The sequence below is a fragment of the Danio rerio genome, chromosome 16 (genome assembly GCF_052040795.2).
Source record: "Danio rerio strain M-AB ecotype USA chromosome 16, GRCz13ab, whole genome shotgun sequence".
NCBI classification, from domain to species: Eukaryota; Metazoa; Chordata; class Actinopteri; order Cypriniformes; family Danionidae; genus Danio; species Danio rerio.
The window spans coordinates 1747501-1772500 of NC_141036.1; the positions used below are offsets into that span (position 1 = coordinate 1747501).

General features: G+C 36.2%; 1 protein-coding gene across 2 annotated transcripts in view; it reads right to left on the reverse strand.

The window, feature by feature from the left end:
• Positions 1-25000, reverse strand: part of ascc3 (activating signal cointegrator 1 complex subunit 3) — a 263272-nt gene that overhangs the window by 99143 nt on the left and 139129 nt on the right. For both annotated transcript variants that reach the window (XM_087286373.1, XM_087286372.2), the window contains exons 12-14: positions 22935-23111; positions 22757-22828; positions 6793-6927 (exon numbers count right to left, since the gene is read on the reverse strand). In XM_087286373.1, the coding sequence (XP_087142499.1) occupies positions 6793-6927; positions 22757-22828; positions 22935-23111 (384 nt within the window). The remainder of the gene's footprint in view (positions 1-6792; positions 6928-22756; positions 22829-22934; positions 23112-25000) is intronic.

Sequence of the window (25000 nt, forward strand, 5' to 3'; positions counted from 1 at the left end):
GATGCATTTTTTCTTTAAACTGCATGCTATTCACCTGGCTTTATTAAAATTTGTAATAGGCAAAAAATAGGCAACTGTTCATTCAATGATGCATTTCCAACTGAAATGGAATATTCATTGGGGGGTGGGGTTTATTTTTGTGCTCCTCCTTTTATCTTTCACTTGCAGCACACTAATGGTTAGAGGGGCGTGGCTAAGTATATCTCACCCAAAGCATCAAACTGATGTCATCAGGAAATAAATGGTCAGATTTGAATTGAAAACTCCCTAAACATTTTTTTTCCTTCAGAGAATAACCTTTTACTGCATTATTTGTTCACTTTAAGACTTACAAAATGCACAAGCAAAATTTGATTACAGAGCCCTTGGATTAAAAAAAAAAATAATAAAATAAAATAAATAAATAAATAAATAAAATTATGAATTTATATATATATATATAAATTAACAATAAATTAAAAACAAAATTAAATTAAATAAGAAAAAAAATTAAATCTACAGATATAAACAATGTAATCTACAATGGCTCTTAATTATTATTTTATGGTCAAAATAAAAATTAAATAATGAAAAAAAAAACATTATAATTATTATTAATAATAATAATAATATAAATATATAAATATATTATATATTTATATATAAATATATATATATATAAAAATTAAATACATACATAAATATTAAAATAAGAAAAAATAAAATAAAAAATAAAATCTACAGATGTAAACAATATAATCTATAGTCAAATGGCTTTGGGGTCAAAATAAAATAAAATACTTACAATTAAAAAATCATAATAAATAATAATAGCAACAACAACAACAACAACAACAACAACAATAACAATAGTAAATTAAATAATAAATTTTAAAATAAAAAATAAAAAATATAAATAAAATAAAAATCAATTAAAAACAAAATAATAAATAAATACATAAATAAAATATATATACATAAATAAATTATATATATATATATATATATATATATATATATATATATATATATATATATATATATATATATATATATATATATATGTGTGTGTGTGTGTGTGTTTGTGTGTGTGTGTGTGTGTGTGTGTGTGTGTGTGTGTGTGTGTGCGTGTGTTAAAAGCAAAATAAAAATAATAAATAAAGAAATAAAATAAAAAAAGAAAAGAAAATAAAAGAAAAAAATTAATAAAATGAATTAAAATAAAATAAAAAAATAGCAAAAGAAAAGCTGATACAATATCTGTCATTTAGGCTTAAAAAAGGTCCAGTAAAATAAAGTAACTAATAAGGTAACAAGATACATGCATATATATATTTAAATAAACACAACAGTGCAATGTAGTTCGCTACTTTTTCTGGTAATTTGTTACTTAAAAAGAACTGGAGGACTACACAAAAAATAATGTTAAAAATATGTTATAAAACAAAACCTCTTTCTGCCAAGCAGTGCTTTGAGGAGAGGGTTATGTTCTGATGTATTTAATATCATAAATGGGGTGCAGATTAAAGCCTGTATCCGTCCCAGCTGAGCCTGTGGGACTCACAGAAAGGTTACTAAATGTATCACTCCACCTACAGCAGGGAGATTTAAATATGGAGTTATAGTGTGACTGCAGTCTCCAGAGGGACGTGCATGCAGCTTTTTGTGCGCACATTTCCCACAACTCATCTATAACACACACTTGCAGAAAGTTCTTCTTAAAGGCCTGTTCACACCGACTATAAAAATAACTGCAGTACATTAGCATCTGCAGCAATGTTCTGATTAGGCTGCAGCGATGTTTTTCGGTCAAACATCAGTGATTTTTTTAATATTTAAAGTGTTGCTTTTGTTATAATATAATACATAATTTGATTGATTAAAACATTTTATTTACAGTTATCATTATTATTTATTCACTTTATTAATTACTGGATTATTTATTTACTTTAGGACTAACAATATGCACTAGCAAAATGAACTTATAGAGCCAAAAGGTTAAAAAAAAAAGAATAAAAATAATATAAAAAATATTAATTCATTAATTATTTTTTATAAAAATAAATAGAAAAACAAAAACAAAACAATGAATAAATTAAAAATAAATTAAAATAAAATAAAATAATATGCAAACAAATTGGAAAGAAAATTAATTAACTAAAAATTTTTTTTTTATTAAAAATTAATATAATTTGATTTAATTAATTTTCAATTTAGTTTACTTTTTTATTTGTTATTTATCATTTATTTATTTTATTTAATTTATTATATATTTTATTTTATATAATTCTTTATTTATTATTTTATTCTGTTTTTTATTTTTTATTTTATATTTATTTTATTTATTTATTCATTGTTTATTTATTTTTTTTTTCATTCATTTTTTTCTATTTATTTTATTTATTATTCATTTAAAATAATTTAAAAATAAAATTTTGTAAACTAAACCTCGTACACTTGTATTGGTCTAACATTTCTCTCTGTTTCTCTTAGTGCTCCTTTTTAAAGCCTGTATCCTGTATACTAAATTAAATAATATAAATAAATAAATAAATAAATAAACAAAATATTTTTTTACAAGATTGTTGCATATGTACAGTCTAACAAAAAACAACACATGAAATGAAATCAGCAAAATTTGAAAAAGTGACTTGTAATATTTAAATATTTAAAGTGTCGCTGTTATATTTATAGCATGAACTAATCTCACAGAATTATCATTATATTAGATTATTATTTATCGTTAGAGCTGAAAATATAATCAAAGTAATACCAAAATTGCAGTATGGCTTATTGTGATTATTCAAATTTAAGAGTTGCAGTTTAATTATTTACGGATTGATTTATAAAAAGTGTTTCTGACATCTCAGAGTGGCTTGATGCACAGACAAATGCTGTCTTATTATAAAAATGCACGTTTATAATGGTTATAACATTCAGTTTAAACAACTTACAAACAATGCTTTATATTAATAATGCTTTACACACACTGGCCACTTTATTAGGTACACCTTACTACGGGTTGGACCCCTTTTGCTTTCAGAACTGCTTTAATCCTTAGTGGCAGAGATTCAACAAGCTACTGGAATTATTCCTCAGAGATTTTGCTCCATATTGTTGCTGCAGATTTGTCGGCTGCACATCCATGATGCCAATCTCCCGTTCCACCACATCCCAAAGCTGCTCTATTAGATTGAGCTCTGCTGACTGTGGAGGCCATTTGAGTACAGGGAACTCATCGTCATGTTCAAGAAACCAGTCTCAGTTCAACTGAAGGAAACTATGTTTTAACTATGCTGAAAATGTTCTCATTAATTGCTTATTTTGGGGTTGAACTATCTTTTAATGCTGTGCAAGACAGCACAAGACAAGCACTTGAATTAGAGTTTTATTACATTAAAAAACAGAAGCTAATCTGTAATTTAACATGGCCACACACTGCTCGTATGTACTCTAATGTGATAAAATGATTAGCGAAGTATTCAGTGCTATTCTATATCATTCAGAGTTAGGTTATAAGAGCACATCGGGTGAGATTTATGTAATGTATATATACAGTTACCACATGAAATATATCACATTATTCATACCGTGATATAAGATTTTGGTCATACCGCCCACCGCGAGCAGATGGTAAACCACAGCAGCCCGAGCCTTCCTGATAGATGTCATGCATAAAAAATACACTCCTAGGTTTTAAGAGTCGAGTGAGAAGATGAAGCTCAGATCTCAATACAGACACACGGATAAATGCATGCATCTGATCATGTGTGTGTGTGTGTGAAGCGGAGGTGATGTTCTAATGCTGAGTCCAGCTGTTTATTGATCCGTCTGTCTGCACAGGTCTGGATCAGTCAAATCTATCACACACACACACACACACACCTCTACTGAGTACCAGTGTGAGACTAATGAAACCTGGACACACTCAACAGAAGACAGCTGTAACCACTAACTAGGCCCAGACAGAAGCTGAGGACAGTTTTTGCTATTTCTGTGCAGAATTTTGGATTTATGCAGAATGATTTTGAGAGCATCAAAACTAAAAACTTAATATATGAAATAAAAATAACACCTTTTTAACTTTTTAATTTAATATTTACAAAGTAAATCCAATTATGTCCACTTATTTAGTAAACAAAGCAAGTCTCTCATATACAGGGCCGGAGCAAGCTGAACTGCCGCTCTAGGCAAAGGACGGTCACGCCGCCCTCAAACCTAAAGTGAAACCGCCCTAGACGCGGATATAACTGAGGCACGGGTGGCGAGGGTAGTTTAGGGGACGCCACCCTCTCTATTCTGCTGCCCTAGACGCGGATATAACTGAGGGCGCGGGTGGTGAGGGTAGTTTCGGGGACGTCGCTCTCTCTATTCTGCCACCCAAGACGCGGATATAACTATGGGCGCGGGTAGTTTCGGGGACGCCGCTCTCTTTATTCTGCCACCCTAGACACGGATAAGGGCACGGGTGGCGAGGGTAGTTTCGGGGACGCCGCTCTCTCTATTCTGCCACCCAAGACGCGGATATAACTGTGGGCGCGGGTGGTGAGGGTAGTTTAGGGGACGCCACCCTCTATATTCTGCCACCCAAGACGCGGATATAACTGAGGCGCGGGTGGTGAGGGTAGTTTCGGGGACGTCGCTCTCTCTATTCTGCCACCCAAGACGCGGATATAACTGTGGGCGCGGGTAGTTTCGGGGACGCCGCTCTCTTTATTCTGCCACCCTAGACACGGATAAGGGCACGGGTGGCGAGGGTAGTTTCGGGGATGCCGCTCTCTCTATTCTGCCACCCAAGACGCGGATATAACTGTGGGCGTGGGTGCCGAGGGTAGTTTCGGGGACGTCGCTCTCTCTATTCTGCCACCCTAGACACGGATAAGGGCGCGGGTGGTGAGGGTAGTTTCGGGGACACCGCCCTCTCTATTCTGCCGCCCTAGGCAGCCGCCTAGGTCGCCTCTATGGAAGCGCCGGCCCTGCTCATATAATAACTCAACTAGAAGACAGAGAATATTAGTTTACACACTGTTTTGTAAATAAATCAAATGTATATTTTCATATTAGTCAATAATATAACTTAAAAACGTAATAAATATAAATGTGGGTGGCACGGTGGCCTCACAGCAAGAAGGTTGCTGTTTTGAGTCCCGGCTGGGTCAGTTGGTGTTTCTCTCAACTCAAAAATACGGCATTTACTCTGGCTTAGAACTGAAGGCTCAGCAAAAGGCTGTAAGACTTCCCTAATTTTAGGCAAACGTTATTTTTTTCTTAATGACATGCACAGGTTAATCGCTCAGCACAAAACTAGCAATGCGAGCTAACGGAATCATATGTAGTTTTGATTTCAGGTGCACTTTAAAGGGACTTTGACGATACACACTGAAGCGGTGTTTGAATGTCAGCCTCCGCGGGGGCTCTAATTGCACACCCACTCCAGCTAATAGGGCAGCGTGCAGAAGTTTACCACCGCATCGCCTTCAGGTTTCATTTCAAAGCGTCCGCAGCCGTTTGGCCCTCACAGGTACTAAGTCTCCTGCCTGTGTTTACCATTCTCTCAGAAAGCGCCGCTGCTAGCATAGGTGACTGACCTCAATTTCTCTCACTTTTCTCTCCTGCAGAGCCGCTGAATAACTGCTCATAAATAACGGCGCTTTGTTTGGCTGCGTCCGAGGCCGGCTGAAGAGAAGGCATTCGCTTCTGAATTTCTTTGTCCTAACCAGAAGTGCGGCGCAAGTTCTCCTTGATGGGTTTAAAACATGTAGGAAAGTGAACGCTGAAGAGATTATTCTATTTATCTTCAGACCTGAGGCTCGACTGGCCAGAAAAAAAAGAGCACAGAGCTTTAAATAGACGCAGCTGTGATGCTGGAAAAAGCCTTGGAAAGAGCAATGGGAAACTTAGGGTGCTTTCACACATAGATGTTTGGTTTGGAACCTGGTGCATCTGCCCTGTTAGCTCGGTTGGTTTGAGCATATGTGAAACCCACAATCATAAGCCACAGCCATATCACCCTGCAGCCCAAGACCGGTTACTCACTAAAGCTAAGCAGGGCTGAGCCTGGTTAGTACCTGGATGGGAGACCACTAGGGAACACTAGGTTGCTGTTGGAAGTGGTGTTAGTGAGGCCAGCAGGGGGCGCTCAACCTGAGGTCTAAGTGAGTCCTAATGCCCCAGTAAAAGTGAAGGGGACACTACACTGTCAGTGGGCGCCGTCTTTCGGATGAGACGTTAAACCGAGGTCCTGACTCTCTGTGGTCATTAAAAATCCCATGGCACTTCTCGTGAAAGAGTAGGGGTGTAACCCCGGTGTCCTGGCCAAAGTCCCTCTCGGCCCATACGATCATGGCCTCCCAATCATCCCCGTCCACTGAATTGGCTCTATCACTGTCTCTTCACTCCACCAACAGCTGGTGTGTGGTGAGCGCACTGGCGCCGTTGTCCTGTGGCAGCCGTCGCATCATCCAAGTGGATGCTGCACACTGGTGGTGGTGTGGAGAGACCCCCCTCATGATTGTGAAGCGCTTTGGGTGTATGGCCATACACAATAAATGCGCTATATAAATACACATTACATTACATTACATTTACATTACACAATCGCCCTCTCATTTGCACCAAAACAATTGATCTGAGATGTAAATGAGGTGGTCTGGGTTTGGTGGAAATAGAGCATGCTTTGTGTTTATGCTTGGCCTTTCTTTGGCTCTGTTAAAACCACCTCATCAACTGTGATATCTTTTATGAAATAGTCGCAATTTTGATCAGAAAAATCTACTTTTTTTTAACAAATCGTGAAGCTCTAGGAATTTGTACCTGTTTCTCACACTGGCCGTAGTCTGCACCCTGGTCGACCTGAAAGAAGGACAGTTCTCCGCGGTTTTTGGCCATCTCGATGAGACTCATGGCGGTGCGGACAGTGGAGTTTCGGGCATGCACAAACACCATCACCTGAAACACAAACAGACAATGGAGATCAGTTAGGTTACGATCACCGTATGGAAATCAGCTGAGATGGTGAGTTGCCGGACCACAACTGAACCTCAGAAATGATCCAACTCAAGCACTGTGCATAAAATGGTTGGTTAGTTGAATGACTGACTGACTGACTGGGTGGTTGGTTGAATGGTTGATTGATTGGTTGGTTGGTTGGTTGGTTGGTTGGTTGGTTGGTTGGTTGGTTGGTTGATTGATTGATTGGTTGGTTAGTTGGTTGGTTGGTTGATTGATTGGTTGGTTGGTTGGTTGGTTGAATGACTGACTGACTCACTGACTGGGTGGTTGATAGAATGGTTGATTGATTGGTTGATTGGTTGGTTGGTTGGTTGGTTGGTTGGTTGGTTGGTTGATTGATTGGTTGGTTGGTTGGTTGATTGATTGATTGGTTGGTTGGTTGGTTGGTTGATTGATTGATTGGTTGGTTGGTTGGTTGGTTGATTGATTGATTGGTTGGTTAGTTGGTTGGTTGGTTGATTGATTGGTTGGTTGGTTAGTTGGTTGGTTGATTGGTTGGTTGAATGACTGACTGACTCACTGACTGGGTGGTTGATAGAATGGTTGATTCATTGGTTGGTTGGTTGGTTGACTGACTGACTCACCGAATGATTGGTTGGTTGGTTGGTTGGTTGGTTGAATGACTGACTGACTCACTGACTGGTTGGTTGATAGATTGGCTGGTTGGCTGGTCTGTTGATTGGTTGGCTGTTTGGTTGAATGACTGACTGACTGGTTTGTTGATAGGTTGGTTGGTTGCTTGGTTGACTGACTGACTGACTCACTCACTGACTGACTGGTTGGTAGGTTAATAGATTGGCTAGTTGGTTGATTGGTTGACTGACTGACTGACTAGTTGGTTGACAGATCAGTTGTTAGATAAATTGGTTGGTTGGTTGATCAATGAATTGATTGACTTACAGGTTGATCAATTGCTTGCTGGATAAATTGAATGTGCATGTAATAAGTTCCCTAGCTAATAGGGAGAATTGGTACTTAATCTAAAGTGTTACCAAAATGCTCTTCAGACATTTCAAATGTGCTTTCTATGTTCATTAAATCCTTTTTATGTCAACAGATATAGTCACAAAATGAGACTTTCCAATTTTTGCCTTTTGTATAATACACAATTTAAAGATAGTCTTGTGGGAACAACACATTCACACACATAATTTTACCTGTGCTGCACCCCCCCTCCCCCATACCTTTACACTCATTTTTAAATGACCTTTTTTGACATAACAGTAGGGATTGTCCGCATTTGACCCAGTGTTAGGTTAAAACAACCCAGCACTTTATATAGTGTTTGTATTTTTGACTAAACAAAGGTATATGCATGCTTAGTTTAATAATCAATAAGACATTTGGGTTAGTCACAGAGTAAATATACTTACACAAAGTTTTTCCCCAATGCTTGAGTTTTTGCACATTGATTCACATTAAACAATATGTTTTCATGAGACCCTTTTTTTATTATTATTTGTATGTTAAATAGATAAATGGGAAATGGGTTACAGTGCTTGTTCTTCTACATGGTTCTAACTTCTGGATTATTCTCAGAGAAGGCACATGTGCAGAAGGGCAGAGCGGCGTCTATGTGCCATATTAGTCAAAGGACAAAAGAGGCTTGTAATATTCCTATTACACTCAGGCTGCCCTTGCAAAGCAGTCAATACCCCAGACAAAAACAATCAATAACAGAAAAACAAGACAGTTATGAGATGGCAAAAGACCATCTCTCTCTCTACTGTTCTGGCTGTCCTTAAACAGAAAGTACTGATGGTGTACAAGACACTTGGAGACGAGAGTAAAGCATTACAGTACACAATGCAGTGAATTTAACTCAAAAACAATGACGGAAATCATGGGGAAACCCAAATAATTTGCTAAAAATTACCAATTGAGATACCGTTGAAGTCAGAATTATTAGCCTTCCTGAATTATTACCCCTGTAAAAATTTCCCCCAATTTCTATTTAACTGAAATATTTTTTGAGCACATTTCTAAACATAATAGTTTAAATAACTAATTTCTAATAGCTGATTTATTTTATCTTAGCCATGATGATAGTAAATAATATTTAACTAGATATTCTTCAAGACACTTTTATACAGCTTAAAGTGACATTTAAAGGCTTCACTAGCTTAATAAGGTTAGAGTCGGGTAATTAGGCAGGCCATTGTATAACAGTGGTTTGTTCTGTAGACAATGCAAAACAAATATGGCTTTAGTGGGCTAGTAATATTGTACTTATAATGGCTTTTAAAAAAATTGAAAACTGCTTTTACTGTAGCCGAAACAAAACAAATAAGGCTTTCTCCAGAGGAAAAAAATATTATAGGAAATACTGTGAAAATTTCCTGAATCTGTTAAACATTATTTGGTAAATACATACATAATTAAATAAATAAATAAATAAATAAATAAATAAATAAAATCTGAGAAGGGTGAACAATTTTGACTTCAACAGCACATCAATTTTTGTTTGCAACAATTCACCAATAGTGTTTTTAATTCAAGTACTAATTAATTTAATTAATTCATAATTAATTCTCTCTAATTTATTAATCAATCTTATTAACATTTTCAGACACACATAGAGTGCATGCTGACCTACAGTAACCTAAACTAAATTTACCAGGCATTTGATCCTCAGATAACCAATTTTTGATACGCAAAAAAAAAAAAAAAAATTTGGCAAGTTTGTATTCCAGCACGAATAAATGGTTACCCATGCAAGATTACATGTATTATTGTACTGTTTAACGTCCATGTGCGAACATAGGCGTCTATTAAACTATATAAACTATGCGTCTAATTTTATGCTTAAATGTAAACACAAACACCTACATTCCACAAACAAAACGAACATTGGTGCTGGTGATTGAATATTTACTCACCAAGACAAAGTGTTTGATGCGGTTATGCATTCACAATGGTGTGAACCATTATAGGGGTGGTCAAATTTATATGATCTATTAATTACATTTTTAAAACTATTATTTAAGATACAGATCAGTGCAAACTACTACCCGCTATTTACAGTTCACATGAACGGGAAGCTGCGACCCTTTTTGTTTTGAATTATGATGCAGTTTCCAGAGAAACAGAATAGTAAATGAGAAAGCGGTGGGCGTGGCTTTGTTTTTACTACTGCAAGCTGATTGGATGTAGTACATTAGGTGTTTCATTCATAAAAATGGGGAAAAAGGTTTGGGGAGAGTAGTTACAATCTAACAGACTCCTCCTCACCACCATTTCTGTTTGTTGATGGCTAAACTGACAGCTGGAGTGGGCGTGGTTTAGTATGTTAGCAGACAGAGTTAAACTGAAAACAAACAGGAAGTGCATTTTCAGATTTCAATATAAGATTACAAGGCGAAATTATTAATTTTTTTTCCTAATTACAGGCACAGATTAATCGTTCACCACAAAACTAGCAATGCGAGCTAATAAAATCAATACGGTAAATTTTGATTTCAGGTGTACTTTAACGTGCTGACCCCCATATTTCAAGTGTTAATTAGGAGCCCAAAACCCCCATATAATTCAAACCCTGGATAAATTCGTGAGTGCAAACTCTGTATTTTACTGAGACTAAAGCTCACAGTCATTCACCATCCATGACACTCGATGCCAGTTGGGATTTTAATAGGGGTCTTAAAAGCACACATCGATGATATGCGGCCTTGAACAGACAAAACGAGTATAAACCTGTGTGTTATGACATCCACATGATGGAAAACTAAAAAAAACACAGCTGCCACAAGCAGAGCCTTGCACTTGAGGACATTTAATAAAATTATAATGGTATCTTTAAGAATGCATTTGGATCTCTTTGACAACCTTGCAAACTTGAGATGCAATGATGATGAAAAAACTCACTCAATGCAGCATACAAGTATCTTCTACTGCATTAATGCGCAGGTGGTTAAGGGTTTTATTTGATTTCCTTCTTCATTTCTCTTAAGAATTTGCTTTAGCTTTCCACTGCTCATCCTCATAAAGACTTTAAGAACTTTAAGGCAATTTTAGTAGTCTCTTGTACACAAATAACGCATAAAAATAATAATGAATACAGCTGCAAGCAGCAATTATGGGTTCAAGCGGTGTTAAATCAGGTTTTTTTTTTGCACAAATTTAACAAGTATCCTTCAGTAAATCTGTAACAAATAATTCTATTTCAGATCAATCGACATGGAAAAAGTACATTTTACTCCTTTTTAGCCATTGTAGTATCAGTGGCACTTTCATTGCTGTATGTATATTTTTGACTCTTATAAAGCATAAAAATAGAGATTAGTAAATATTTAGCAGATATTAGCAGATATTTAGCAGATACTAGCAGATATTTAGCAGATATTAGCAGATATTTAGCAGATACTAGCATATATTAGCAGATATTTAACAGATATTAGCAGATATTCACAGATATTTAGCAGATGTTGCCAGATATTAGCAGATACTTAGCAGATACTAGCAGATATTAGCAGATATTTAGCAGATATTAGCAGATATTAGCAGATATTTAGCAGATATTAGCAGATATTAGAAGATATTTAGCAGATACTAGCAGATATTAGCAGATATTTAACATATATTAGCAGATATTTAGCAGATGTTAGCAGATATTGACAGATATTTAGAAGATACTAGCAGATAGTAGCAGATATTTAGCAGATATTAGCCGATATTATCAGATAATAGCAGATATTTAGCAGATATTAGCAGATATTAGCCAATATTATCAGATATTAGCAGATATTTAGCAGATACTAGCAGATATTTAGCAGATATTAGCAGATATTTAGCAGATACTAGCATATATTAGCAGATATTTAACAGATATTAGCAGATATTCACAGATATTTAGCAGATGTTACCAGATATTAGCAGATACTTAGCAGATATTAGCAGATATTAGCAGATATTTAGCAGATATTAGCAGATATTAGCAGATATTTAGCAGATATTAGCAGATATTAGAAGATATTTAGCAGATACTAGCAGATATTAGCAGATATTTAACATATATTAGCAGATATTTAGCAGATGTTAGCAGATATTGACAGATATTTAGAAGATACTAGCAGATAGTAGCAGATATTTAGCAGATATTAGCCGATATTATCAGATAATAGCAGATATTTAGCAGATATTAGCAGATATTAGCCAATATTATCAGATACTAGCAGATATTTAGCAGATATTAACATATATTAACAGATATTTAGCAGATACCAGCAGATTGTAGCAAATATTTAGCATATATTTAGCAGATATTAGCAGATATTAGCCGATATTAGCAGATATTTAGCAGATCCTAGCAGATACTAGCAAATATTTATCAGATATTAGCAGATTTTTAGCAGATATTAGCTCTACAAGTCACCTCCTATCAGCTATTACTACATATAAGAAGACATCCGCCCTAATTCAAGATGAAGCTGAGATGTTCAATGCAATAAACACACATATGTACTGTCATGTAAGCTATGCCGTAATGAGCCAGCAGAGAAGTGCTGTGCACAGTCGCAGTGGATGGGTTGTGCTCAGCGCTGTTTCTCTGTTTGTTTTGAGCTGCGCTCTGCCACGGTCAGTACCTGGAAGCAGAGCCGGCGCTTTGGCATTCGTCGCAATTGTTTGGGCCTGCAGGATAATTGGTAGCTAATTAATTCATGATTGCTAATTTAAGAACAGCCTTCCAAAAAACACAAACATGTCCTTGACCACCTGCCAACATGTTTCTCACCAGCGCTCATCGCAATCTGCTCTTCTTCAGAACACACACAGACCGAGAGAGAGAAAGAGGGGAAATATGATTATGGATGGACAGAAAACTGATTTAATGAGCTGATCGCTGTACCAAAGACAAGTTCAGAACAATGAATAGAGAGGCATGATGGGTTTGACTGAATCCTGCTGCACTGATCTATTCAATAATCCCCCATTCTTCCTCTTACTGTTGGTCATATACAGCCTCTCTCACTGAAATGACTTCTAGTGGGATTTTATTGATGATTCTTCAAGCTGTATTTTGAATTATGGTGTGTCATCATTGAATTTATTATATATATAAGCAATAAACATGCAATACTTTCTCATACGCACTTGTACATGGCATCTTATATCATATTCAATGCAATACTTTTCTCCATTCGCATTTGTACACAGCACTGTATAACCTGTATATTTATAACACATCTGTACATACAATTCAACATCCAGGTTTTGTTGACTAACTGCATCTCTGTTTAATGTTTATCGCATTTCTTTTTTTCCATATTTATTTTGTGTTGTCACTTAATGTTCACTGGAAGCTTCTGTAGCCAAAACAAATTCCCGGCGTGTGTGAAGCACACTTGGCAATTAAACTGATTTTGATATATATATATATATATTTATATATATAAAGTCAGAATTATTCGCCCCCTGTTTATTTTTTTCCCCAATTTCTGTTTAACTAAGAGAGCAGATTTTTTAAGCACATTTCTAATTATAATAGTGTTAATAACTCATCTCTAATAACTGATTTATTTTCTCTTTGTCATGATGACAGTAAATAATATTAGACTAGATATTTTTCAAGACACTTCTATACAGCTTAAAGTGACTTTTAAAGGCTTCACTAGGGTAATTAGGGTAACTAGGCAGGTTAGGGTAAAGTTATTGTATAACAGTGTTTTTTTTCTGTAGACTATTGGAAAACAAATATAGCTTGAAGGAGCTAATAATATTGACCCTAAAATGGTATTTAAAAAATTAAAAACTGCTTTTATTCTAGTCGAAATAAAACAAATAAGACTTTCCCCAGAAGAAAAAATATTATCAGACATACTGTGAAAATTTACTTGCCCTGTTAAATTTCATTTGGGAAATATTTAATAAAGAAAAAAAAATGAAAGGGGGCCTATTAATTCTATATATATATATATATATATATATATATATATATATATATATATATATATATATATATATATATATATATATATATATATATATATAATTTATAATTTAATTAATTTATAATACTATATCATTAATACATCAAATATAATTTATTTAATTCTTTCTCTGCATTGTTATAAGGGCATTGTCTGCTGGTTTGTTTTAATGCATTTTGTGATAAAAAAAATTGAAATGTAAATTAAAAAACGCAAATTAAAAACAAAATACAACTAGATTTGTTTTAATGCCGAGGATTGAGTTATGATACATATTGGCCACCAGGGTCAAAAATTAAAGGGATAGTTCACCCAAAAGTGACAATTCTGTCATGCTGTGTTGAAAACAAACGAGGATGTTTTAAAAAATGCTTGTTGCTTTATATCAGGGGTGGCCAATCCTGTTCCTGGAGAGCCACATTCCAGCAGATTTCAGTTGCTACTCATATCAAACACACCTGCCTGTAATTATCAGGTGGTGTTCAGGTCCTAATTAATTGGTTCAGGTGTGTTTGATATGGGTAGCAACTGAAATCTGCAGGAAGGTGGCTCTCCAGGAACAGGGTTGGCCTCCCCTGCTTTATATGTCTACTGTTATACCGTTTAAATCAGCTCAACGATCTGTGGTGAACTTTTAGCTGTTATTTAGATGAACTGTTTTTGATTACAAACACTTTAATTGTGAGTACAGAATAACGCCGTGTACAATATCTTGAGTATATTGAGTAGTCAGTCACTTGAGTAGCGCTACAGCCTCTGCCGACAATAATAGCCAACATGGTGGCTCAGTGTTTAGCACTGTGGCCTCACAGCAAGAAGGTCACTGGTTCGAGTCCCGGCTGGGTCAGTTGGCATTTCTGTGTGGAGTTTGCATGTTCTCCCCGTGTTGGTGTGGGTTTCCTCCGGGTGCTCCGGTTTCCCCCACAGTCCAAACACATGCGCTATAGGGGAACTGATCAACTAAACTGGCCGTAATGTATGAGTGTGTCTGAGTGAAAGTGAGTGTATTTCATACCTGTCAACACTCGCGTCTTTTCCAGGAGTCTCCCATATTTCAGACCCATCCCCCGCCACCTTCCCGTTTTGTTATGTCTCCCAGAAAATTACCGTAAACTACTGCCGACCTTGGTATAGTATTCGATCGCATTGGCCGCCCGAAATCCGGTGCATAGTTACTTTCCTGTTTCTCAGCTGTGTTATTCAGACACCTAACCCCCAACACCAAGCCCCCCCCACTCCCGTCACCAAGCTACAACAACCCCCCCTAAGGTATGATGTGTATGGGTGCTTCCCAGTACTGAAGTTTTTCCACTACGTAAAACAAATGCCGTAACAGTTGGCGGTTCGCTCCACTGTGGCAACCTCTGACAAATAAGGAACTAAGTTAAAGGAAAATGAATGAATGAAAACAAGTGGATTGTTACCTGGATTAGATGAGCAAACTGCATCGATGAATGTACATTATGACACAGAGCAAGTCGTGCAGAGGTAAATCTAATCTGCTTTCTGTTCATCTTCCTTCATCCATTTGCATGCCACTTGAGTTGGCGACAACTTATATTTGCACATACAGATGCAATCACTCAAACCGTTCATCTTGTCAGCGTATGCATGGAGATTGAATTCGCCGGCATTTCTTTATGTTCTGCCGCACAGTAGTCCTACAAAGATCCATAGAGACCTCTGCAGCAAATAATTTTTATTACACTTTTTTGCTCCTGTGAGAAAGCCCAGTCCACAGTATAACCACGGCCTCTGTAAGCGTATTAAAGTTCCATCTGCCTCCTGTCTGCCAACCACTGGCCCGACAGGGGGGCTAAGGGGGCATTTCATAAAGAAAATTCAATCCATCATGCTCCCACGTGAAATTAATATATGTCACAGCCACTTCTGACAATTTAATATCAAGCTGAGAGAGAGACGCTCCCCACTGTACTGCTCCGGAAAGAGAAAGGCCTGCCATCTTTCCAGCTCACCTCCAGTCTCAAATCAGCAAATCTCTTCTCATTTCGCTCATAAATGATTTAACCGGTAGTTCAGAACGCGGTTTAATAGTGCGGGCACATTATATAGTGGATTCCTCAAAGGAACTGGATTATTCCAAAATGTGATGGTATTATATTGATATTAATGATGATGATAATAAGTGAATAAAAGAAAGACAATACATTAATGAATTATTGAGAGAAATAAAAAAGAAAAGAATCAATGAATAAATGAAAACATTTAATTAAATAAAATAAATAAAAATAAATGAAATGAATAAATGAAAGAAAATAAAACAAATCAATGAATAAATGAAAAAGAAAGAAAGAAAGAAGAAAATAAATTAAAGAAAAAAGAAATTAATCAGTTAATGAATAAATGACAAAAAAAAAATAAAGAAAGAAAAGAAATGAAAGAAAATTAATAAAAAAGAAAGAAAGAAAATAAAGGAATCAACAAATAAATTAAGAAAATAAAGATGAAGAAATAAAAAATAAAGAAAATAAAGCAATGAATAAATAATAAAAATAAAATAAATTTATATATTAATGAATAATCAATGAATAAAGAAAGATAATAAACAAATCAATGAATTAATGAATAAATTACAAAATAAAGAAAATAAATAAACAAAAAAGAAAGAAAATAAATTAAAGAAAAAAATAAATTAAAGAAAGAACGAAAACAAAAATAAATAAAATAAATCAATCAATGAATCAATGACAAAAATAAAAAAGATAAAGAAATAAAAGAAAACAAAGAAAAGAAATTAAAGAAAAAAGAAAACAAGGAAATAAATTAAACAAAGAAAGGAATGGAAGAAAGAAAGAAAATAAATAAAACAAATAAATTAATGAATAAATGACAAAAATAAAAAATATGAAGAAACAAAAACAGAAAACAAAAAAGAAAGAAAGAAAATAAATGAATCTATGAATAAATGACAAAAATAAAAAATATAATAAATAAAATAAATAAAAGAAAATAAATTAAAGAAAAAAGAAAGAAAACTAATTAAAGAAACAAACAAAAGAAAAAAAATAAAACCCATGAATCAATGAATAAATTGCAAAAATAAAAATGAAGAAATAAAAGAAAATAAAAAAAGAAAATAAATGAACCAATTAATAAATTACAAAATAAAAAAGATAAAGAAATAAAAAATAGAGAAAATAAATCAATAAATGAATAAATAGATAAAATAAAATACTTTTATTATATATGATAAATTACATAAATGAAATAATGAAATAAAAGGAAAAAATCAATGAATAAATGACAAAAAGAAAGAAAGAATCGACAGCAGGTGATTGAAATGAAAGCACAACCCTAAGTAATACATATACAATCTAGAACACCCCCCCCCCACCCCCCCACCCCCCCCGCCCTTTTCTCTCTCTTTAAATAAGCAGATAATATTCCCCTCTGTCACTGACCGTTAATCTTTAAGAAAATTCCAGTATGAAGATCCTCTAAGTCTTATTGCCTACACAGGCCTAAAGCATCTAAAGGCTAATGTCAGACCTGTCTGAATGTCAGTGCATGGGCAAACAAACGGCGCCGGAGCGTTTTCTCTGAACTAACTTTACTTCTTTGAGCCATTTTTGCAATGACATTTAATTAGCAAGTTTCAGAACCATTTTCCAGAAAAAAAGACGTCAGATTCCCTCAAGGTCACACTGGTGTCCTAGCAGAGCGATCACATGTTCAGCACACTGTCTTCATTACACACGGCACATGCTGAAGTAGTCGCCTGGGGCAGGGGTTTTAATTCATGTTTCATGAATTTATTTTGTATTGAGTAAAGACAGACAAATAATCATTTAACATGCTGTGCTTTTGTATTTTGTGACCTATTACGCAATATTACCAAACAAACCTATTACAATCACTTTTATAAGGGCTTAAAACACAGCAGTGTAGCAACAGTCTGAATATAACCCGCTACTCTGCAGAAACACTTTGATTGACATTCTCCCTTTGCACGTGTCATCAGAGGAGTAAAGCCCCGCCCACTAGTGACCATCTCTCCCCCTCATTAGCGCAGGGCATTAATCTTGTTTTTTTGATCTGCCACTATGCTGACACACAGGCATCTGTAGCTCCGCCCTCTTCTGAAAAGAGCACAATCTCATTTGAATTTAAAGCGACAGTCACCAAAACACCGCAATCAGAATCAAAGCTTAAAATGGATCATTCATTGATTTTCCTTCAGCTTAGTCCCTTATTTATCTTATATAATAAATTAACGCTTTCAAATAACTAATGGATGGAAACTATCACTGATTTCTCACTAGAAAGCATTGTTGCTTGTCAAATGCAGCCTGTGGCATGCGTAATAATATTGTCAGAGCTACACATGTGTCTGGGTTCTCTTGATGAAGTCAGGTCTGGATGAACAACCTAAAGTAGAGTTATGCTGAGTTTAGACAGCAGGATTTTCAAAGTAGTGGCGTCACAGATGTTTTCACACTGCATGACTATCTGCGGTAGCGTTCTATCGCTGCTGTTTACACTGTAAGATGGGTCACCTATAGCTTTCGTCATGAGCCAGGGCTGTGTTCAAAGTGCACTGTGAAAGGAGCACAATAGTAAACATGAAGATCGCTAAAACTGAACTGTAAAGCTATTTTGAAAGCAAATGACACCTAAGAGAGATGACTTTAATGCTTTTTTAAAAATCATTCCAAGTTTAAATGTTGGAACATATAGGGGCATAGGGGGGATAAGTGGGATTAGAACACAGCCAGGAACTATGTTTCTAACTACAGCTCCAGAGGTGTAGTTGCAAGTGTACAAGTTTGCGTCGCAGTTTGCGAATGTTCACTGGAATGACAGATTTGGGAAATGCCAAATCAACAAACTATGTTTGTAGACCTTAGTTGACTAACGATGGTTTTCGGAAACACACCCCTGGTTGTGATATTGCTAAGACGACACGTCAAACAGACACGGGTGCTCCTGCCAAATTTCCACTAGTCGTTCCTCTATTTCTTGGGTCCAAATAAACAGAAAAAAAACGCTTTTAACTTCTCAATGCGGAGGGTGAGTCTTGTCGCAGTTTGTTTTGTCCTCTGACTGGGATTGTCCACCAGGGTTTTACACTCATGGAATTTACATGATAACAAGTAAACAATGGCGTCTGCGGCTATGTCCATTTCCATATACTGATCTCTTTTTATTGTACTATGCCTAGGTATACACAGATTTGCATTATTTTCATTAGGGGACCTTTAAAACACTCCAGTAGCGTGAGCTTGGCTTGAGACCCTCTAAACCAGGGGTGGGCAAACTCGGTCCTGGAGGGCCGGTGTCCTGCATAGCTTTGCTCCAACACTAATCAAACACACCTGAACATGCTAATCAGAGTATTCAAGATCACTAAGGCTGCGTCCGAAACCGCCTACTACATTTGAATTTAAACGTACTACTCGGCCGTTTGAAAAGTGCGTACTATGTCAGGGGTTCCCAAACTTTTCAGCACGCGACCCCTAAAATAACAATACCAGTGACTCGCGACCCCCAATATCCCCTGAGGTGGTTATAAATACAGAAAACTTGCATGCAATGGCGCACACACACACCAATACACCAAAGTCTGTTCTTCATTACATTTTTTTAATGTATTTCAGTGCTGTAAATGGGGCAGAAAGTTTAACCTGGTGTTATAAAATCAATATTTAGACAGCTATTGCTGTCTTTAAAATAATGTATTTACCCCAGAGGTCGCAATCCAATAGAACAAGTAAATAAGCTACTATAGTAACTATAAACGGCTGTTTTTTTCTCTTCAGTTGGTTATGGATAAAATATGGTAATTCTTATGGTCTAATAATAATAAGTACATTTTTGGAAATCACCAGGCGACCCCCCTTCATTGTTCCGCGACCCCTGAAGGGGTCCCGACCCCCACTTTGAGAACCACTGTTCTATGTAGTATGAATGTGAAAAGTATGAATGGAATTCGGACGTACTACATTCGCCATTTTGTCATGGTGACGTGACCTACCTGCGTCAGTTGCGTCGCCTCACTTCCATTCATAAATTCTCTCGCGGGGCATTATGGGATAGCGCAGAGTGCATGGGATGCGCACTCCAGAATCTCGCCGAGTAGTAAGTCATCCGGGCACTTCTCGCATACTGATTTTCGGATTCTATGAATTCGGACATACTACTCGGCTCGCATACTGATTTTAGCATACTATATAGTATGGAAGTATGCGATTTCGGACGCAGCCTAGGAATCTATAAGCAGGTGTGTTTGATTAGAGTTGGAGCTAAACTGTGCAGGACACCGGCCTTCCAGGACCGCATTTGCCCACCCCTGCTCTAAACTGATGGAGAGAATATGATTAGATTACACTATACTGCTATTCTGTCCATGACCAGTAACAGTTATGCACCCTATCCAGCAAGAGAAGTTTGGACAGCATCAAGAAGAAACTACACACACACACACACACACACACACACACACACACACAAATACAAATAAATCAAAGTGAATATGTGAGCGGCACAAGCTCACGCAAGTATTTGCAGGGTGGGAGGTTGTGTGCTGGTAAGAGTGGAGATTTATGAGATTTGGAAATTGGGTTCAGGACGAGGCACGGGCCACAGCTGACCTTCAGCGCCGGGAACCCAGGAATGATGATTTTCAATTAAACCGCTAAACCTTCCCCGAGAAGGCCTTGCTCGCTGCCTTTCATTGTGTTTCTCCTTGAGGAGACGCTTCCTGAACATACTCAAAAAGACAAATGACGATCAGGAGCACAGATCAGACACGGCCATACAGACGGCATGTGGAGATTCTTCTCACACACATCCTCCATAATGAGGTCACAGCGTCCCATACTGTTCACACTCTGTCCTCTAGACATTAGCAGCAACAGCGACACTTCTCTCACATACTGCTATTTTTAGTTACTGAACCAATCGACAGATTAGGAACAACAGCGGCCATGTGTGTGGATAGAGATCTGTCCAATGGGAATGTGAAAAGCTTTAAAGTACACCTCAAATCAAAACTAACCATATTGATATTTTTAACTTCATCTTTGCGAGTCATTAAGAAAAAAAAAAAAAGTTTGTCCTTGTCATCTTTAATTAAAATCTGAAAATGCACTTCCTGTTTGTTTTCAGTTCAATTCTCAGATTAAGTCTGTCTGAGGTATTGGGTGGGGCTAACATGCTTAACCACGCCCCCTCCAGCTGTCAGTTTTGACAACAAACAGAAATGGTGAGCAGGAGGAGTCTGTTAGGTTGTAATAACTCACCCCAAACACTTTTACTTTACGTGCATACTATTTTTTTTTTACTTTATTATATTAAATTTTATAATATTATGTTAATAATAATAATAATAATGATTTTTATTTATATAGCGCATTTCCAATTGCATTATATAGCAATTTTATTATATTGTAATATATGAATATAATATTATATTTTATTGTATATATATATATATATATATATATATATATATATATATATATATATATATATATATATATATATAACATATATAATGCAAATGTTGATATGATTTATTTACAATACAGTTTGTAAACTAATATTTTCTGTCCTTTAGTACATCTATTATATAAGAGACTTGCTTTGTTTACCAAATAAGTGAATGCAAATGGACATGCATTGTTAATATTCAATAAAAGTTAAAAAGGTATTATTTTTTTCATTTCATATATTATATTATATAAGTGTTAAGTTGCGATACTCGTAAAATAATTCAGCCAAAATCAGCAGATTCTTTACAAAATTCTCTGCAGAAATAGCAAAAAACGTCTGCAGATTCTGTCTGGCCCTAGTCCTATGTTATCATATGCAATCATGCCTTCAATGCAGAATCATTTCAACCGGTGCTGAAAAACATCCCGTGAGTAAACTAGATCAGGTGAATCAATTCTCCGCATTTGGTGTGAACGTGTGCCGTTACAATGTGAAATGCCCAGCTGACATTTACATTTGTTCTATTTTTATTGCTTCCCTTGTTGTGGATTTTATAATTGTAATATATAATCAGTGTGTCGTTTCCAGGCCTACATGACTGAAATGAAATACACTCTTTTTCCACCAGGTGGCACCACGGTGGCTCAGTGGTTAGCACAGTCGCCTCACAGCAAGAAGGTTGCTGGTTCAAGTCCCGGCTGCGCCAGTTGGTGTTTCTGTATGGAGTTTGCATGTTCTCCCCGTGTTGGCGTGGGTTTCCTCCAGGTGCTCCGGTTTCCCCTACAGTCTAAAAACATGTGGTTGTGGCCGTAGTGTATGAGTATCTGTGTGAATGTAAGAATGTATGAATGTTTCCCAGTACTGGGTTGCAGCTGGAAGGGCATCTGCTGTGTAAAAATTTTGCTGGAATAGTTGGTGGTGCATTCCGCGGTGGCGACCCCTGATAAATTTTCCACCAAGACATCCCTTCCTTTCAAACGGGCAGCGGGTTGGTTATAGAGGCCAAAAAAGAGCCTGACATTCAACATGGAAAACACATGTTCAGAGAATAACTAACTGTATCGCTATGTTTCAGACAAACAAATATGTTTAATAAGCATGTTTCTTACACATCTGCAAACATATTACGCTATTTGTATGCTTTAGAGGAGTCAAATACATTTATTTTTGAATGGGTCCATATAGGGTTGCAGGAGATGAGGAGTGTGCATGGAGCTAGAGGTTACACATTCAGATCTAAATCATGATGACAGGATCTGGACTGAGTGGGATCATAACCCAACCTTCTCCATGCCCTTGACACCATACACATCCCCACACTCCAACCAAAATATCTATGAAACGTCTGCTAAACGACAAAGAGTAGAAACCGATCCTGCCATTACCTGGTGACCCGCTTTAATCTGCTTCAGGACTTTTTCATAACAAACCTCCTCCATGTCGTGCAGCTGTTGGACCTGTGACCAGAGGATAATTATGTAGACATGTCATTGTTTTATTGTCTGATCGTTCAAATATGACTCAGTAATCACTATATTTGGAGTTTTCTTGGCTGCTGCATACCTTATTTGTAGTCTTGATGCCAACGAAGCTCTGGCCAAGTGGAACAGGACGGAAACGGCTGTCGAAGTAGAACAATCCAATGAAAGGGTTCACATGGAGGAAAGTCGCCACGTCCAGGTAATTTGGCAACGTTGCAGAGAGACCGAGTATTCGGATCATACTCTGGGTCGACTCCACCTAGAGGAAAAATGGAGACGTGCTTTAAAGTGCACTCAATCATACTAGATCTAGCTTGGTCACCAATGATTTGTTGGGTGGATCAGGAATCTATTGGACATTTAGCAAGAGGGCTATGTCTCTGTGCACCAGCGTTTCTACAGGCTTCACGTTAAATTTGAGACTTTTAAGTTTACTTGAGACGTTTCAAGTTAAATTTGAGACTTTTAAAGACATTTTGAAGACTTTTATGAATTAAATTTTATTTTACAGGGCTAAATGCTACGGATTGTTTTGGAATATCCCAGTTAGAACATCTTTTTGCTTGATCTTTCAAGAAATTATTACAATTTAATACATTTATCAATACAATAATTGAAAATATATATAGGACAGGTCAGCAGTACACAAATGGATAACTTTTAGACAAATGTTACAGTATAAGAGAGTAATTAAATACTACTTTTTAAATTCAAAGTTAAAAGTTTTAATGGGATTGGAATTGATGGGGATTGTATGGGTGTTAATGGTCAGATTGGCTAAACAAGAACAAAGTAAAATTAAGACCTGTTAAAAAAAAGATTTAAGACCAACAACACAATATTTCAGGAGATTTAAGACTTTTTAGGGCTTGAAATGTATCGTTTGAGATTTAAGACTTTTTAAGACCATGCAGATGCCCTTGTTTATACAACAGTCCATGGCATAATTGTATATATTAAAAAAGAAAATCAAACAGAGAGAGTCTAAAAATCCTTTCGAGAACTACTTTCTTCCGCAGTTCATTCACAGCTTTCATCAGAGCAGCAGAAACCGTTACTCATTCACCAACGTCACTGTAGAGCTAGTGTCTGAATGATTCTCTAGCACAATGTCTAAAGTGATGACAAACAGCTGATTTTGCTCACATTTTAAGATTATATGGCTGAACAGCATGAAATGCCATCAGTCTATTTCACAGTATTTCTCTGCTGCAATCAGGAGATCACAATAATTAGTGCGGAAAAAGCCAAAGCAAAGCAAACACTAGCGGATTACTGTTGTGTTTGCGATAAGGAAAAACGCTAAACACATGAGGGCATTTCTTCTTTCTTTCTGTTTACTGAACTAGTCAGTAAAAATGCACATTTCAAAGCACTTCACCTTTAAGCTCAAGAAAATGAAATGAAGTTAATATATTTGGTTAAATATGACACAACAAACATCTCAACTAAATATTAATAAAAATTATTAAAATGTATTCAATTAAAACTAACACACAAATACTGTTATGCTAGAAAAAAAATCCAAATATTTCTAACTAGCAAAGCAGCTGGTTGGAGTTTTCAGGCAGGGCAGAGCTATTTTGTCCAGCTAAAGTGTGCTCAGTAAAGTGGAAGAAAGAGGAGGATTGGATCAGGAAATTTTAACGAGCAGGGATTCGAATTCGGGACGCCCAGAGCGATGTTGTGCTATATGTCAATGCACTAAACTATACTAAACTAAATCAAACAATGCATGAATGAATGACATAAATGTTAAAATAAGCGTTCATCAAATTCATTCATTCATTTTTTTGTCGGCTTAGTCCCTTTATTAATCCGGTTTCGCTACAGCGGAATGAACCACCAACTAATCCAGCAATAATCCTTGAGCCTACCCAATTCACCTGTACCGCATGTGTTTGGACTGTGGGGGAAACCGGAGCACCCGGAGTAAACCCATACAAACGCAGAGAGAACATGCAATCCACATAGAAACGCCCACTGAGCTGAGGCTTGAACCAGCAACCCGGCGATCTTCTTGCTGTGAGGCGACAGCACTGTGTTCATCAAATTAAATAAAAAATGCACGCTTAATTAAAATAAAGTTTTCAGATGCTACTATCAGTATGTTCTTTTTAAGAATATCTATAAGCTAGTGCGCCCCAA